Source organism: Macaca fascicularis, chromosome 20, assembly GCF_037993035.2.
Source record: "Macaca fascicularis isolate 582-1 chromosome 20, T2T-MFA8v1.1".
NCBI classification, from domain to species: Eukaryota; Metazoa; Chordata; class Mammalia; order Primates; family Cercopithecidae; genus Macaca; species Macaca fascicularis.
In genome coordinates, this window is record NC_088394.1 from 15,585,486 (window position 1) to 15,603,625 (window position 18,140).

Genomic DNA, 18,140 nt, shown 5'->3' on the forward strand with positions numbered 1-18,140 from the left:
GCAGGAGAATGACGTGAACCCAGGAGGTGGAGCTTGCAATGAGCCGAGATTGCATCACTGCACTCCAGCCTGGGTAACAGAGCGAGACTCCGTCTCAAAAAAACAAAAAAACAAAAACAAAAACAAAAACAAAAAGTCATGCTCTTTGATCCAGCAATTCTAGACTGACTCTGAAAATCCATCTGAGGACCATAACCCTAAATAAAATACAGAAAGAGCTTTATGCACAGAGAAGTCCCTAACAGCACTACACAAAGAGCATTACCTGAAAATGGTCACAGAAAGCAAGAGAATGCAAACACTATTTTCCAAAAAAGCAACAGTTAATTACTATATATTCACTTGAAGAAATACCATAAAGGCATTAAAAATAAACTATACTTTGAAAAATTATTATTAAAATGATATATTCTTGTTTTAACAGTAAGTGAAAAGAGCCAGATACAACCATATAAACACAAACACACCCCCTTCGAGTAAAGTCTGGGAAGAAAGAGAAAATGTTGACCGTGGTTGCCCTTGGGTAATCTACCACATATTCTTTATTTCTAAATTCAGTAATTTTTACAAATATGACAAAAGCATATAAGACCATCTTTCTTTTAACTCAGTAAGAACAGCAACTAGAGAAATGGGTCAACTTTAAAAATTTCAGGGCAAAAGAAGACTTTATTTCTTTAAAATAGCCACCTGATAACACATTACCTGATTACAAAGGTATTGGCCCAGGCCAGGTCTAGCAGCAGCACTAAGATATATGACAGGCTTCTTGTTATATAACACATTGAAGCCATCCACTACGAAGTCTTCATATCGAGAATGAATGGCAAGCCTACATATCTTTGCAAGTCCTTCTCTTTCCTCTTCATGGAAATAAGCACAGCCATTTTCATATCTGTTAAGAGATACATATGAATATGCTCTTATTTCTAGTTAAGGATTGTATAAGTCAACCTTAATAATCATGGAGACAATTCTTTTCTCAAGCTAGGAATTGTCACTTATATTAGGCAGAGAGGACAGGAATGCGAAAAATCCTCATAGATGGCTGACACCTCATTACAGCTAGGGTTACCAAGCAGCAAGACAATAACCCTCCATCCATACCCAATTCCATAAAGAGCAGAAACCAAAAACAAGTAGAGACCAGGAGTTCCCAGATATAAGAAGCCTGAATATCATGGTTCTGGTTTATTATGAACTAAAGCCAGCACTGGATAACACAGGCATAGTTCATAGCCGAGTTTCAGCCCTAAAACATCCAAAGTAAATAAAACTGTCAAAAATGCTAGTCAGAGGCTGGGTGTGGTGGCTCACACCTGTAATCTCAGCACTTTGGGAGGCCAAGGCAGGCGGATCACCTGACGTCAGGAGTTCGAGACTAGCCTGGCCAACATGGTGAAACCCCGTCTCTACGAATTGCCAGCTGTGATGGAGTGCCTGTAGTCCCAGCTACTCAGTAGACTGAGGCAGGAGAATTGCTTGAACCTGGGAGGTGGAAGGTGCAGTGAGCCAAGATTGTGCCATTGCACTCCAGCCTGGGTGACAGAGCGAGATTCCGTCTCAAAAAAAAAAGCTAGTCAGGCTAACTTTTGGTTTTACTATAATCTGCTGAGGTTCCATCTCCTAGAGGAGGAGGGACAATTTCAATTACAGGCATTAGATTTTTACTAGAACAACAGAACACTGCTCCTTTAATAAAGTTGGGGAAACTTATACTCCTGCTTGGCCAAGTTCTTTCCCAACACTGAAAGTGAGGATCTTTCAAGTTAAATGTCTCAAGTTAGGCAAACATTCCTTCTCCATAAAAGTAACAGCATAAACCCAATACCACTAGTCCTATGTCTCCTACTGAATGCTCATCTGTTGTAATTCCTTAATATTGCTAGGATTATCACAGAATAAAACAAATTTCAATTTCATAGCACATATTCATCTTCCTTATGAGAGAGTTTTCTTTTTTTTTTTTTTTTGAGACGGAGTCTCGCTCTGTCACCCAGGCCAGAGTGCAGTGCCTCAGCCTCCCAAGTAGCTGGGACTACAGGCGTCCACTACCAAGCCCAGCTAATTTTTTTGTATTTTTATTAGAGACGGGGTTTCGCCGTGTTAACCAGAATGGTCTCGATTTCCTCACCTTGTGATCCGCCCACCTCAGCCTCCCAAAGTGCTGGGATTACAGGCATGAGCCACTGCACCTGGCCTTAAGAGTTTTTTCTTTCTAATAAAACACAAGCTAATATTTTCAAAGCACACCTGGCCCTCCGAACCTGTGGGTTCTGCATCTGTGGATTCAACCAACCATGAGTAAAAAATCTTCAGAAATGGCCGGGCGCGGTGGCTCACGCCTGTAATCCCAGCACTTTGGGAGGCCGAGGCGGGCGGATCACAAGGTCAGGAGATCGAGACCACGGTGAAACCCCGTCTCTACTAAAAATACAGAAAATTAGCCGGGCGCGGTTGTGGGCGCCTGTAGTCCCAGCTACTCGGGAGGCTGAGGCAGGAGAATGGCGTGAACCCGGGAGGCGGAGCTTGCAGTGAGCCGAGATCGCGCCACTGCACTCCAGCCTGGGCGACAGAGCGAGACTCTGTCTCAAAAAAAAAAAAAAAAAATCTTCAGAAATTTAAAAAGATGGGTACATCTGTACTAAATATCTAGACTTTTTTCCTTGTCATTATTCCCTAAACAATACAGTGTAACAACTGTTTACACAGCATTTACATCATATTAGGTATTATGTGTAATCAAGAGATTAAAGTATATGCGAAGATGTGCCTAAATTATATGCAAATACTGTGCTATTTTACATAAGGGATTTGAGCATCCATGAATTTTTTTATCCATGGGGTGACGATGGGAGGTCCAGAACCAATCCCCCAAGGACACCCAAGGATAAGGGACAACGGTATTTGAATCTAGATCGTTGCTCTATCTTCTACTGACATGTGCCAATTAGATACCCCACAAATAAATAACTGCTCACCCTATCAAACACATATGTGCTTCTATTCTCCACCCTTCACATGTGTTAGTCTATTAGCTCATTTAATCCTCACAACACTTCTATGAAATAGGTATTAATACTATCCCCATCTAACAGACGATGAAACAGGCATTGAGAGGTTAAACACTCCTTCCAAGAAGGAGGAAATCTGAACCCAAGTAGTACAGCTCCAGAAAAAAGATCTTTCCGACTATACCCGACTCATAAAAGTCTTCACTGGAAACTCATCATGTCTTTACCTGAAAATTCTGCATAGCCACAAGGTGGTATCTGAAAGTATCCTAGTTGTAAGTTTTCTCAGTTTCTCTTTGTCCAGCGTTGAAATATAAGCTCCGAGACTATGTCCCAGCAAAGCCATATGACCTTGTTCTCCAATATTTTGGATTCTATTAAGCAAAGTCAAAGTATTAGAGTCAAACCATAAAAAAGGACATAGAACTTAGAGACACAGAATTCCACAGAAATATCTGTCAGATGTGAAATCTACTTAATGGCCCAGAAAGCAAATGAAAATTCAATGCATATACAGTATTGATAGTCTGGTGAGAATTTTCTCTTTTTTGAGACGGAGAAAAATATATATATATATATTTTTTTCTGAGACGGAGTCTCCCTCTTGATGCTCAGGCTGGGGTGCAGTGGTGCGATCTTGGCTCACTACAACCTCCACCTCCTGGGTTCACGTGATTCTCTGGTCTCAGCCTCCCGAGTAGCTGGAATTACAGGTGCCCACACTAAGCCTGGCTAATTTTTTGTATTTTTAGTAGAGATGGGGTTTCACATGTTGGCTAGGCTGCTCTTGAACTCCTGACTTCAAGTGATCCACCTGCCTTGGCCCCCCAAAGTGCTAGGATTACAGGCACGAACCACTGCACCTGGCCAGAAAAATATTTTTATAATTTGAGTTCCGGGAGGTAAATATCCCTTTTTAAATTGAGTACCTACAAACTGTTTTAAAATAATTTCCTATTAAAATATTTTAAAAATTAAATACCAGCCTTAAGAATTATGGAGGGTAGAGCTAAGGTAAAATGAGCTGAAAGCATTTTTTAAAGAATGAAATCCTGGCCAGGCACGGTGGCTCATGCCTGTAATCCCAGCACTTTGGGAGGCTGAGGCAGGTGGATCATGAGGTCAGGAGATCAAGACCATCCTGGCTAACACAGTGAAACCCCATCTCTACTAAAAATACAAAAAAATTAGCCGGGCATGGTGGTGGGCACCTGTAACAGCTACTAGGGAGGCTGAGGCAGGAAAATGGAGTGAACCCGGGAGGCACAGGTTGAAGTGAGCCAAAATGGCACCACTGTACTCCAGCCTGGGTGACAGAATAAGAATCCATCTCAAAAAAAAAAAAAAAAGAATTAATTCCCAAGTCTCTACATCAAATAGGATTTATTGCAATAATATAGCAAATTCATGGGGGACTAGGTATTATTTTATATACAATTAAAATTGATTATATAAAATGTTTTATATATACTTGAAACTAATTTCCCTTATGAAGAATAACTGTAAAAAAGAAGGAATAAGTTCACAATTGTTAACTATAAATAATAAGAAAAAGACAACCTAGGATCATGGGCAACAGACAGTTCCTAGAAATATAAATGGGTCTTAAAACATACAAAAAGACACTTCACTTGGTTCATAATAAAAAAAAAACCCGCAAATTCAAATTATGCTGAAATACCATTTCTCACTTATCGGATTTCTCATCAGAATATCACTTATCAACGATCCTTCAGTCTGATAATGCCTTTGCAGGTGAAAGTGTGGAAATAAAGTACTCTCATACATTGCTGGAGGGACTGCTAAATGTCACAACTCCACGGAGGGAAATTTGGCCGGATCTATCAAAATTACAACAGCACACACTGTCTGAGATACCAACCCCATTTTCAGGACTTTGTCCTCCAGACACTTGCTTCTATAAGAAGTGACACATGGCCGGGCGCGGTGGCTCAAGCCTGTAATCCCAGCACTTTGGGAGGCCGAGACGGGCGGATCACGAGGTCAGGAGATCGAGAGACGATCCCGGCTAACACGGTGAAACCCCGTCTCTAGTAAAAAATACAAAAAAATAGCCGGGCGAGGTGGCGGGCGCCTGTAGTCCCAGCTACTCGGGAGGCTGAGGCAGGAGAATGGCGTAAACCCGGGAGGCGGAGCTTGCAGTGAGCTGAGATCCGGCCACTGCACTCCAGCCTGGGTGACAGAGAAAGCCTCTGTCTCAAAAAAAAAAAAAAAAAAAAAAAAAAAGAAGTGACACATGTCGAAAGTTGTTTGCTGCAGCAATGTTTGTAACAGTGCAACATGACAGGGGACCAATAAAATAAAATACGGTTCATCTGTTCACAGTAAAATACATAGCTCTGACAAAGGAGAAAGCTCCTGTGCATTAATATGCAGTGAGCTCCAAGACATAAGTGAAAAAATGCAAGGTGCAGAACATGTGCGCAGTAATTATGTATTAGGGTGGGCATGGACATTTTGCTTGTGTATAATACATATAAAATCTCTCTGGAAGAATACACAAGAAACTGGTAATGTCTGTCTCTAGAGAAGAAAACACGGTAGGGAGATAGAGGTAGGAAGGAAAATTCCCTTTGTATATCGTTTTTTATTATCTGAATTTTGAACCAAGAGAACAATTTTACTTATTTCAAAACATTAAATTTAAAATAATTAAAGAGAAAACTAACTAAATGACTAATACGGGTGCGGCAATTCTTATGAAGCAGAAGCACAGCAGCAGAAAGACATGCAACACTCACTCTTCAGTCCTTCTAGTCAGCGCCTCTCTAAGGCATGATATCATAAAAACTACGGGATCTAATTTCAATAAATGCATTCATTTCACAAAATATATATGACATATAAATGTCTTTCTGAAAAGAAAAAGGATTATTTTAATATCATATGTAACTCGATGAAATATAGCTCCTTATTGGAGCAACTTGTCAGAGTACAATCACTACTGAAATCAAGAACATACACTCGAGAAGAGAAGCTGCCAGGTTCATTACCTGGGGCTCTGGGGCTCCTCATCTTCATCTCCATGCATCAGATTCTGAACTAACTGGAGGATGCTCACCATATCTTGTCCACTGCAGAAGAAGAAGAGTTGATGGGCTGATGGGAACAGCACACATCCCCCACCACTCTCCCGCTGCTTCCCTCATGCAATTAGTGTAAAGGGTTTTTTTTTTTTTCTTAAGTAACTATAAGAGAAAGAATGTGGTATATAGTTTATGCTTTTTAAAAAACAAAGCTCAAATTATAAACTGAATTCTGATATAAACTGACTTGTGGTTAATCTCCTACCTAAATGAGAGTTTCATTTTAATAAATGTCACCAGTCTTTTCATTTTTATTTATTTTTTTGAGACTGGGTCTCACTTTGTCACCCAAGCTAGAGGGAAATGGCATGATCTGGGCTTACTGCAACTTCCACCTCCCGGGTTTAAGTGATTCTCCTGCCTCAGCCTCCTGAGTAGCTGAGATTACAGGTGTGCGCCACCACACCCGGCTAATTTTTGTATTTTTAGTAGAGACGGGGTTTCACCATGTTGGCCAGACTGGTCTTCAACTCCTGGCTTCAAGTGATCCACCCTCCTCGGCCTCCCAAAGTGTTGGGATTACAGGCGTGAGCCACCATGCCCAGCTGTTTTTGTATTTTCGGTAGAGACAGGGGTTTGCCATGTTGCCCAGGCTGGTCTCAAACCACTGAGTTCAAGCAATCCTCCTGCCTCAGCCTCCAAAAGTGCTGGGATTACAGGCCTGAGCCACCTTGCCCAGCCACCAGTCTTGCTCTAGCAACATTTCTACACATTTCATTTGAATCTTGGAATACAAGACAGAGAATATTTAATAAGCATGTAGTAAGAGCCAAAAGTCCTTATAATATATACTTATATAAGTATGTTATATAAAATATAAAATATATAAAATATAACAAATGTATAATCATCCTTAGTATATTATAATGCTAGACAGTCACAGAATACTCCATTGCCACTGATATATCTAATTTTCCTCTTTAGGGCTCTTGTCTGTTTGGACTAACAGCCTTTATGCAAGCTTCATTTATTACCAGCTCTTCCCCAAGCTGGGAAACGTGAGATCTGCTTAGAGTGTAAAAACATTTTACTTCTATCCAAGATATGTTGCTATGAAATGCTCATTACATGAGGAGATGGAAGGTTATGAAAAGAATTCAAATGGCTAAAGTAGCAAGCAATGGCAAGGCAACTTGCAACAAGAATAACGTGAAGCTATTCCTCTGTCAATGAGAATAGACTAAAAAAATGTTTCCTCTTTCAAAAAAGGAAGTGCCATCAAAACAATGTCCCCAAACCAATTGTCCCCAAGGTGCTGCCCTTCAAGTGGGGAGAGGCTCTGGGCCTTAGACACTGTAGAGATTAGGGCAGGCAGGGGCCCCTGAGGCACACTTGGCTGCCTGCCACATGACCTTGAGCAAGCTATTCCAACTCACCGAGCCGGATGTGATGGATTTGGGAGGCTTCAGACAGTGAGGGAACAGCGCTTAGCTATGCCTGGCACGCTACTAGTCTTCAATGCTGGGTAGCAGCATTCCTAAGTGTGAATCCTCCTAGTCAGTGGCTTAAGTCGCTGTCATTCTGAGAATTACAGATGCTGCTGGGAGTACCTCTCCTGGGAAAACTTCCATAGAATCAGGAGACTACACCTTATAGCCTTTGGTTTCCATCAGTAGGCCCGGAATGAGGAGATTTTATAGGACCTGCCTCCTGTTCTGAGCTGAGAAAGCACTTCACACCTAGCTTCACATCAGCATTATTCACGCTATGAATAGGAGTGACTTTTAAAAGTATTAGTATCTTGGCGTGTTATTGACACACTGTGATCCTTCCTCTGTATGTTTCTTTTGCAACCTGGTTCCATTTATATTCAGGTCAAAGGATATTTAAAGGAGTTGTACTGTTTACTTATGTGCAGTTTCTTGGTTATAATAGGAAAAAAAATAAGTTTGTCTCAGGGAAGCAGGGCTGGGACACTAATTCCAGATTAACTGCTGACGTCTTGGGAAACTTTTAGTCAGCTATTTACTTTTTTGCTACTTTTCCTGCTACTCAAACCATGAAGATGTGACAGATTTGCTTCAGTTGCCAAAAAATAAGTAATTAAATTTGACATTTTCCTTTCATTTACATTATGAAAACAATAAATCTTATCAAATTAAAATACCTCTTAGAATAAAACTCAGTCCACCAAATACATTACAGGTTTCAACAGTGACCTAAGTATGATACCCCAGTTATAATGGCGAATTTGTATATTACTTTGATTTGACAGGGTCCCGCCATGTTGCTCAGGGTGGCCTCGAACTCCTTGACTCAAGCGATCCTCCTGCCTCAGGCTCCCAAGCAGCTGGGACTACAGGTGTGCACCATGGTGCCTAGCTCCATGTATCACTTTGAGTCATGAGGTTGTATTAAATTGTTGGTTTTAAAAAAATTTTTGGCCGGGTGCAGTGGCTCATACCTGTAGTCCCAGCACATTGGGAGGCTAAGGCAGGCGGATCACCTCAGGTCAGGAGATAGAGATCATCCTGGCCAAAACAGTGACACCCTGTCTCTACTAAAAATAAAAAAATTAGCTGGGAGTGGTGGCGCACGCCTGTAATCCCAGCCCCTCGGGAGGCTGAGGGAAGAGAATTGCTTGAATCCGGCAGGCAGAGGTTGCAGTGAGCTGAGATCATGCCACTGCACTCCAGTCTTGCAACAGAGTGAGACTCCATCTCAAAATTAGAGAGTGTCTGTATCACTCAGGCTGGAGTGCAGTGGTACAATCACAGATCACTGTAACCTTGAACTCCTAGGCTCAAGTGATCCTCCCTCCTTGGCCTCCCGAAGTGCTGGGATTACAGGTGTGGCCCACTGTACTCAGCCTCTATTAAATTCCAAATGGGAGAGGGAGAGGGAGAGAAGCCAGTAGGTATAGCAGTATCACCAACTAGCCAATGGCACTTCAATTTTCTAATGTTATACTGCATATAAGTCTATTTAAATTTGCTACATGTTCATTAAAACTAAAACCGTAACTCAATGATGGTAAGATACTGGTTTAAGAAAACTGTAGGCCAGGCACAGTGGCTCACACCTGTAATCTCAGCACTTTGGGAGGCCAAGGTGGGTGGATTACCTGAGGTCAAGGCCAGGAGTTAGAAACCAGCCTGGCCAACATGGCGAAATCCCATCTCTACTGAAAATACAAAAATTAGCCAGGTTTGGTGGTGCACGCCTGTAATCCCAGCTACTCGGGAGGCTGAGGCACAAGAAAGAACTGCTTGAACCTGGGAGGTGGAGGTTGCAGTGAGCCCAGATCATACCACTGCACCCCAGCCTGGGCTACAGAGCAAGACTGCGTCTCAAAAACAAACAAAAATTTATACCTTAACTAAAAGTATGGATCCTCATTGCCACCTACCTGCCCTGGAGTGGGCCTGGAATATCTCCGGATATGAGCTTTTTTCCATTTTCCTCTTCTGTTCTTCTAATTTAAAGAAAAGAAAAAGCTGTTCATTTATTTCATCATACCAAATTTCTAACTCTTGAACATGCAAACGTGACCATGTTGCCTATAACCTCCTAGTGACTGAGGCAGGATTTCAAACACATTTATCACATCTTCCTGCCTCCAGTTTCAGGTACCGTTTGAGTTTCTGGAAAAGACAAGAATATGCAACAAAAAAGTTCCACCCACTTCTTGTTTACTTGGTGCTCTATATGACCTGAATATATAATAAGTACTTCTAGAGTCAAATCAATATATTAAGTAAATGAAACTCTTAATAGAATTAAATATTGTAAGCCCTTCCTCTCAATTTCAAAATCCTTTAATTACAAGGCACCCTTTACCCAAGACAAATACCAATTTTCAAGTCGGCCAAAGCTGTGTGTGACACTGTGAAGCCAAGAGGCATCTTTAACAGAAGGAAACCGGAGATGCTGGCTTCACAGCAGGCTGAACTCGTTGAACAGGGTCACCTCTGTCCTGCTCACCTCTGACTGTCCTCCAGCATCTTCATTGCCTCCTTCAAGTTTTTTCCCATTTCAGCTAACGTGGGGTCTGCTATCTGAGAGACAAAAAAAAAGAAAGAAATTTTAATAATACTCTATTACCTCTACAGCACAATTCACCCAGAAAAATTAAGCGCATCATTTCTTCTGGATTTACTGTAAAATACATGCATGATTTTAAAACTTCCAACAGTACAAAAGTATAACAGAAAAAGTAAAAGTCCTCCAGCCCCACTTTCCACAGAAAGTCGCTGTTTTATTTTTACTTTTTGCGATGGAGTCTCACTCTGCCACCCAGGCTACAGTGCAATGGCACAATCTTGCTCATTGCAACCTCTGCCTCCTGGGTTCAAGTGATCCTCTTGCCTCAGCCTCCCAAGTAGCTGGGATTATAGGCACACACCACCATGCCCAGCTAATTTTCATATTTTCAGTAGAGATGGGGGTTTCACCATGTGGCCATGCTAGTCTCGAACTCCTGACCTCAAGTGATCTGCCCACCTCGGCTTCCCAAAGTGCTGGGATTGCAGGTGTGAGCCACCGTACCTGGCCTCCTTTTGTTCCTTTTGAATTTTAGTACCATGTGTACACCTATCTCCCATCCAAAAAGTAAACAAAATATAATTTAAATTTTCCTGCAGAATTATTATTTTTTCACCATTCATTCTGGGAAGAACCACGTGAGGCCAAAACCAAGGACCCTGCCCTTCTTCACACTTGGTGCCACCCTCCCCCTTGACAAGTTACAAGTCCCATGGAGGTAACCACAAGGTCCCCTCAGCCTGGCCTTTGTACACAGCCCCGGGGTACCGGCAACGCATGACCCACACTCCAGGGCAGCAGGACAACTTGATCTTCGACGAGATCACTTCTGATAACAAAGTGAGTCAGCTTCACTTCAGACAAGCAATGTGGCAGTGATACAAAGACATGCTATTGTGACAAATATTATTATTTTTGAGACAGTCGCTCTGTTACACAGGCTGGGGTACAGTGGTTTGATCGTGGCTCACTGCAGCCTTGACCTCCAGGGATCAAGTGACCCTCCCACCTCAGCCTCCTGAGTACCTGGAAGTACAAGCGCTCGCCACCATGCCTGGCTACTTTTTAAAATTTTTTTGTAGATACAAGATCTAATTATGCTGTCCAGGCTGGTCTCAAACTCCTGAGCTCAAGTTGTCCTTCCACCTGGGCCTTCCAAAGTGCTGGGATTACAGGCGTCAGCCACCGTGCCTGACCTTTTTGCAGAATTAAAACACACACATTCATTTTCCTTTCTCTATTAATCCCTGTAGTTATTTTTAGGGAGAAAATTCTTGTTGACTTCAATCTCTATGTAGTATGAGTTGTTATAATAATAAATTATATTATATATATTATACACAATAATACATACAATATTATATATAAGTTAGAGCTCTTTTGTTCCTCTTACTCTTCTAAGTGTGCCGCTTAAAGGCAGAACTGTGTTTATCTTTTCATACTGCTCACTGTATCTAGCAATATCTTATAGCGTGGCATACAGTATGTACGTATTTAAAACTGCACTGCCTCCTCAAAATTGTTTTTAAGAAATTCCACTCCATTTATCAATATAAGATTCAGAAATTGTTCCATTCTAGAAGGGACCTAAGGGATCTAGTCCAGGGATTTTCCAGCTGTGTTCTCCTGAGCCTTAAGGCCCCTGGGAGAACTCTGAGAAGGAAAGGTTACTTAAGCAGCTGGGGCCTCTAGCTCCCTAGCAGATCAGCTCTGTTTTATATAACAGGCTTTTAAGTAAAGTTTTATTTGTAAAAAGTTTCACCGAAAAGAAAAAAAAATTGTTTGGGAGGCCATGGCAGAACAATCACGTGAGGCCAGAAGTTCCAGATCAGCCTGGGCAACATAGTGAGACCCCACTTTTCCAAAAAAACAAATAAATAAATTAGCTGGGTGCAGTGGTGCACTCCTGCAGTCCTAGCTACTTAGGAAGGAGAGGTAGGAGGATCACTTGAGCCTCAGAGTTTGAGGCTACAGTAAGCTATGATAGTGCCACTGCACTCCTGGAACAGAGTAAAACCCTGTTGCCAAAAAAAAAAAAAAAACCAGTATAGCATAAAAACATCTGATTCTGGTCTAACATTTTGGAGGTGAGGAAACTAAGATGCAGAGAGGTTAAGTGACTTGCCTATGGTCATGGAGCTAATAAATGACAGTGAGGGGCCAAAACCTGGAGTCCCCGACTCCTGTTTCTCACCTCTATTATATCACACTGGCTCCCACAAGGGCTTACAAGGTAATTATTTAGCCACAACCAAATTTTTAGATAAAATAGACAAATTTTCAAACAGGTGTTTTCAATAAAATTCACCACTTTAACTATGAAAAGGCTCAGAAAGCACTTGAAAAAGGACTCAGGGCTGACAGTTAGTGAGGAGAATGAGGAACAGACGATGGTCAAGAGAATTTATCTTCACCCCTGAGTCAGCTGGTGATGCTCCTGATGATCCTCACTCCTGTGACACTCCCGTGTGTGCCCTACCATCTGGCCAAATGAAAAGATAAACACTTTGGCTTGATTCACACCTTCATGCTCCCAACGACCGTCCTGTCTCAAACATTCTCATGACTTTTATCTATCTCTCGCCTAGCACCTATTCAATTACAAGTCAATAATTCCAGGAAACCTTTATGGATAAAGCCACTTTTGCTCTTTCACATACCCTCTAATGACAATGACGCCTTCTGTCGTAAACCAAAAATCTAGACTTGTTGCTTGACAACGTTGGCTGTATTTATGGGGACAATAGGACAGAATGCTTGCAGTTGTTGCGACTGCCATTTATCCTCAGGATTCCTTACACCCTTTACTGTGAATTGTTTTACAGATGTGCTTTCCAGTATAAATGTGCTCCCCAATTAGATTACAAGCTTCTTGAAGGCAGGGATTCAGACTCCTTACTAATTTTGACTTCTCTTTAGATCAAGGGTCTAAAGTTGGCTCAATTCTCTGATTGTCATATGACCCTGAAAATCCCTTAGGAAGGCATGCCAGAGTGGGTATCAACATACTGTTCTCTAAGCGCAACACAGCTATTTCCTTCAATAGAATTATAACGAATATTTCCAGTAAGAATAGATAAAACATGCCAGGCGTGGTGGCTCAAGCCTGTAATCCCAGCACTTTGGGAGGCCAAGGCAGGAGGAACAGTTGAGTCCAGGAGTTTAAGATCAGCCTGGGCAACATGGCAAAACCTCGTCTCTACAAAAAATACAAAAAAAGTTAGCCAGGCAGGGTAGTGCATGCCTGTGGTCTCAGTTACTCAGGAGGCTGAGGCAGGAAGATTGCTTGAGCCCAGGAGGTCAAGGCTACAGTGAGACAAGATCATGCCACTGCACTCCAGCCTGGGTGACAGAGCAAGAACTTGTCTCAATTTAAAAAAAAAAAAAAAATAGACAAAATACAGCTCAGGCAACAGGGCAAAACCCCATGTATGCAAAAAAATACAAAAGTCAGCCAGGCGTGGTGGTGCGTGCTTGTAGTCCCAACTACTTGGGAGGTTTAGGTGGGACAATCACGTGAGCCTGGGAGGTTGAGGCTTTGGTGGTGAGCCATAATCACACTACTGCACTCCAGCCTGGACGACAGAGAACCTGTCTCGACAACAAATACACACACACACATATATATACACACATATCTATATACATATATAATACATATATACACACACACAAAATAGTTTAGAAGCCATATTGTGTGCATACGCATTTATAAACACTAAAATCCCATGTAATGACAAGATGTTTAAACTGTGAGAGGCACGAGAGAAATGCAGATTCATAATCCCCAGGCGAATCTCTGACTCTGGAGTGCACAAGCACTGCACGGACTGGCTTACATTTAAATTGTTCTTGCTGGCTGGGCGTGGTGGCTCACGCCTATAATCCCAGCATGTTGGGAAGCCGAGGTGGACGGATCACCTGAGGCCCAGAAGTTCAAGACCAGCTTGGCCAACATGGCGAAATCCCGTCTCTACTAAAAATACAAAAATTAGCTGGGCACGGTCACGTGTGCCTGCAGTCCTAGGTACTTGGGAGGCTGCAGCAGGAGAACTGCTTGAACCCAGGAGGTAGAGGTTGCAGTAACCTGAAATTGCGCCACTGCATTCCAGCCTGGGCGCCAGAGCAAGACTGTCTCAAAAAATTAAATAAAAATAATAGTTCTTGCTCTTCAGGGGGTAAGCCCAGTGGGGGAGTGGATGGGTAGGAAAAGCAGCACTGATAGTTAAGTTTGGGTGAAAAAATGTGAACAATGACTCCAATGCTGTAGACCCTCATGTGTTTGTTGCATTAATTGGATAATCCAAAATATAAAGTATTACCCAGTTTCAGGATAATATTAAGATCTAAACCAAGGAATGCTCTATGAAAAGTTGTAGGTTAACTGATCCCTTAAAACTAAAAACAGCATCTTCATAAGCTTCTACTGAGGGCAGTTACCACTTTCTTCATCACATTTCTTATACTCAATAGCTGTGGGCAATGCCAAAATAGCTGTATGATCAACATTAATACACAACAGCAGGGCAACAGCCAGACACAAACCTAAATGAAGAATTAAATTGTATAAAGATGCATAAAGATGTCTATTAGTTAGTACATAGGAGGCTGTCTGATAATGTTGGCAGAAAAAAAAAAAAACAACAGGCCGGGCACGGTGGCTCACATCCGTAATCCCAGCACTTTAGAAGGCCGAGGTGGGTGGATCACCTGAGGCCAGGTGCTTGAGACCAGCCTGGCCAACATGGCAAAACCCCTTCTCTACTAAAAATACAGAAATTTGCCAAGCGTGGTGGGGGGCGCCTGTAATCCCAGCTATTCAAGAGACTGAGGCAGGAGAATCGCTTGAACGTGGGAGGCGGAGGCTGCAGTGAGCAGAGATGATGCCACTGCACTCCAGCATGGGCGACAGCAAAATTCCATCTCAAAAAACAAAAACAAAAAACAAACAAACAAAAAAAGGAAAAACACTATTCTATGTCAGGTTCCTGAGAAGAATGTCAAATAACTTCTGAATCCCTTAGCACTGAGTGCAGGGTCAGAGTAAGTATTCAATCAGATTTATGATCCTTATAATTACTAATATTTACTGGGTTGCTTACTACATTCCAGGCATCGTGCTAATAATTAACGCCTCTACACACATTACTTCCTCACAAGCCCCAAATCATAGTACGTTTAAAACTAAGTAAAATTCTAAGACCAGTGCTCTTAACCACTGGGCAATACTGCTTCTCAATTTTATCAAGTAAGTCAATGAAGCAACTCAATGCTTTAAAAAAGCTCGTACTCAAAAATCATATTTAGAACTAAGGTTTAATTTTAAAGATTATCCTTGTTTGATTAATGGCTTCACCTGGGAAGAAAGTGACTCTTTACAGGGAAAATTTCTATTTTACAACAGTCTCAACTAAATGGCCATAAACTCATCATCCAGATCAGGGTTTTTTTTTTTTTTTTTTTTTTTCTTTCTCCACCAACCCTTAAACCCAAGCATTTTTAAGAGTGAAAGGGTGGCCAGGCATGGTGGCTCATACCTGTAAAACCAGCACTTTGGGAGGTCAAGGCGGGGCAGATCATCTGATGTCAAGAGTTTGAGACCAGCCTGGCCAAAATGGTGAAACCCCATCTCTACTAAATATACAAAAATTAGCTGGGCGTGGCAGTGTGCCTGTAATCCCAGCTACTCAGGAGGCTGAGGCACAAGAATCACTTGAACCTAGGAGGCGGAGGTTGCAGTTAGCCAAGATAACACTACTGCACTCCAGCCTGGGCAACACAGCAAGACTCTGTCTCAAACAAAAATCCCAAAACCAAAAGAAGTGCAACAAAGCATTTACAGAGTGGATATATCTACATGCACATTTTCTGATAGATGCTAATTGCTGAGAATTTAGTCACAGTTATACCTCTCTACAAATTTATAAATGATATTTCGAGTATGGTTAATTCTGTTGCATAAATGAAGTGGGTTCAATATTTTTGCTACAATTTTATCTAACACAGATGCATGGTAGGTATGATTTAATTCTCCTTTTCTAAGAACCATTCAACTGTATGCTCACTATCACAGAACTGAGACTTTTTTTTTTTTTGAGATGGAGTCTCATTCTGTCTCCCAGGCTGGAGTGCAGTGGCTCAATCTCGGCTCACTGCAAGCTCCACCTCCTGGGTTCAAGTGATTCTCCTGTCTTAGCCTCCCAAGTAGCTGGGATTACAGGCGTCTGCCATCATGCCCAGCTAATTTTTTGTATTTTTAGTAGAGACGGGGTTTCACCATGTTGGCCATGCTGGTTTCGAACTCCTGACCTCAGGTGATCTGCCCGCCTTGGCCTCCCAAAGTGCTGGGATTACAGGCATGAGCCACTGCACCCAGCCAGAACTGAGACTTTAATAGGTAGATCATTTTATAAAACAAGCCCTACTATTCATACCTTCATGAGCACTTTTTCAATCTTTTTTTTTTTTTTTTTTTTTTTGGAGACACAACCTCGCTCTATTGTCCAGGCTGTCACAGTGGCGTGGTCATAGCTGGCTACAGTCTTGAATTCCTGGGCTCAAGTGATCCTCTAACCTCAGCCCCCTGAGCAGACAGGGCTACAGGCACATGCCACCACACTTAGCTAATTTTTAAAAATGTTTTGGAGAGACAAGGTCTTACTATGTTGTCCAGGCTGATCTCAAACTCCTGGCTTCACGAGCAATCCTCCTGCCTTGGCCTCCCAAAGTGCTGAGATTAGAAATGTGAGCCACATTGCCTGGCCAAGAATCGTTTTTATGCTAGGTGACTCTTATCACTTTCGGACAGTATGGGATACTAAAATACTCCCTCACTATCAGAAGAAATATTACATATGTAATGTTAAAATTGCTTAAAAGTTCTGACAATTTAAATGCTGGAGGAAAAGTCAAGAATCAAACGTAATGTAAGATGGTTAAGGAGGTCAGGGAGCAACTCTCAATTTTTCAAAAAAGCTAACAGAAAATTATAAATTGGCAAGGCCAGGCACAGTGGCTCACGCCTGTAATCCCAGCACTTTGAGAGGCTGTGGTGGGTGGATCATGAGGTCAGGAGATAGAGACCATCCTGGCTAACACAGTGAAACCCTATCTCTACTAGAAATACAAAAAATTAGCCGGGCATGGTGGTGGGCGCCTGTAGTCCCAGCTACTCGGGAGGCTGAGGCAGGAGAATGGCGTGAACCTGGAAGGTGGAGCTCCGTCTCAAAAAAAAAAAAAAAAGCTGTTTATCATATCTTCCAAAAGTGGAAGCTACAGTAGAAATAAAAGGAGTCTTTAGAGCCTAAGATTTGGGAATTAATGAACTAGTCACTTTAAAAATTGTTTCATCTTAGGCCAGGTGCAGTGGCTCACACCTGTAATCCCAGCACTTTGGGAGGCCAAGGTGGGCAGATCACGAGGTCAGGAGATCGAGACCATCTCTACTAAAAACACAAAAATTAGTCAGGCACGATGGCGGGTACCTGTAATCCCAGCTACTCGGGAAGCCGAGGCAGGAGAATCGCTTGAACTCAGGAGGCGGAGGTTGCAGTGAGCCAAGAACGCACCACTGCACTCCAGCCTAAGTGACAGAGCAAGACTCTGTTTCAGGAGGGGGGGGAAATTATCCTTTGAAAACACACTAATCAACACTTTCCTCAGTTAAACCAGTTCATCAAAGTGTGAATTTAAAAAATAATACATTTGGCCGGCAGCAGTGGCTCATGCTTGTAATCCCAGCACTTTGGGAGGCAGAGGCGGGCGGATCACGAGGTCATGAGTTTGAGACCAGCCTGTCCAACATGGTGAAACTCTGTCTCTACTAAAGATACAAAAAATTAGCTGGGCGTGGTGGTGCGCCTGTAACCCCAGCTACTCAGGAGGCTGAGGCAGGAGAATCGTTTGAACTTGGGAGGCAGAGGTTGCAGTGAACTGAGATGGCACCACTGTACTCCAGCCTGGGTGACAGGATGAGAGTCTGTCTCAAAAATAAATAAATACACACACACACACACACACACACACACACACACAC

General features: G+C 42.3%; 1 protein-coding gene across 7 annotated transcripts in view; it reads right to left on the bottom strand.

Annotated features, from left to right (window-relative positions):
• Window positions 1-18,140, bottom strand: part of PDXDC1 (pyridoxal dependent decarboxylase domain containing 1) — a 68,110-nt gene that overhangs the window by 40,756 nt on the left and 9,214 nt on the right. For all 7 annotated transcript variants that reach the window (XM_065536676.2, XM_005591315.5, XM_005591311.5 and 4 more), the window contains 5 exons: window positions 10,046-10,119; window positions 9,471-9,536; window positions 6,029-6,109; window positions 3,242-3,388; window positions 706-895 (listed from right to left, as the gene is read on the bottom strand). In XM_065536676.2, coding sequence (XP_065392748.1) covers window positions 706-895; window positions 3,242-3,388; window positions 6,029-6,109; window positions 9,471-9,536; window positions 10,046-10,119 — 558 coding nt within the window. The remainder of the gene's footprint in view (window positions 1-705; window positions 896-3,241; window positions 3,389-6,028; window positions 6,110-9,470; window positions 9,537-10,045; window positions 10,120-18,140) is intronic.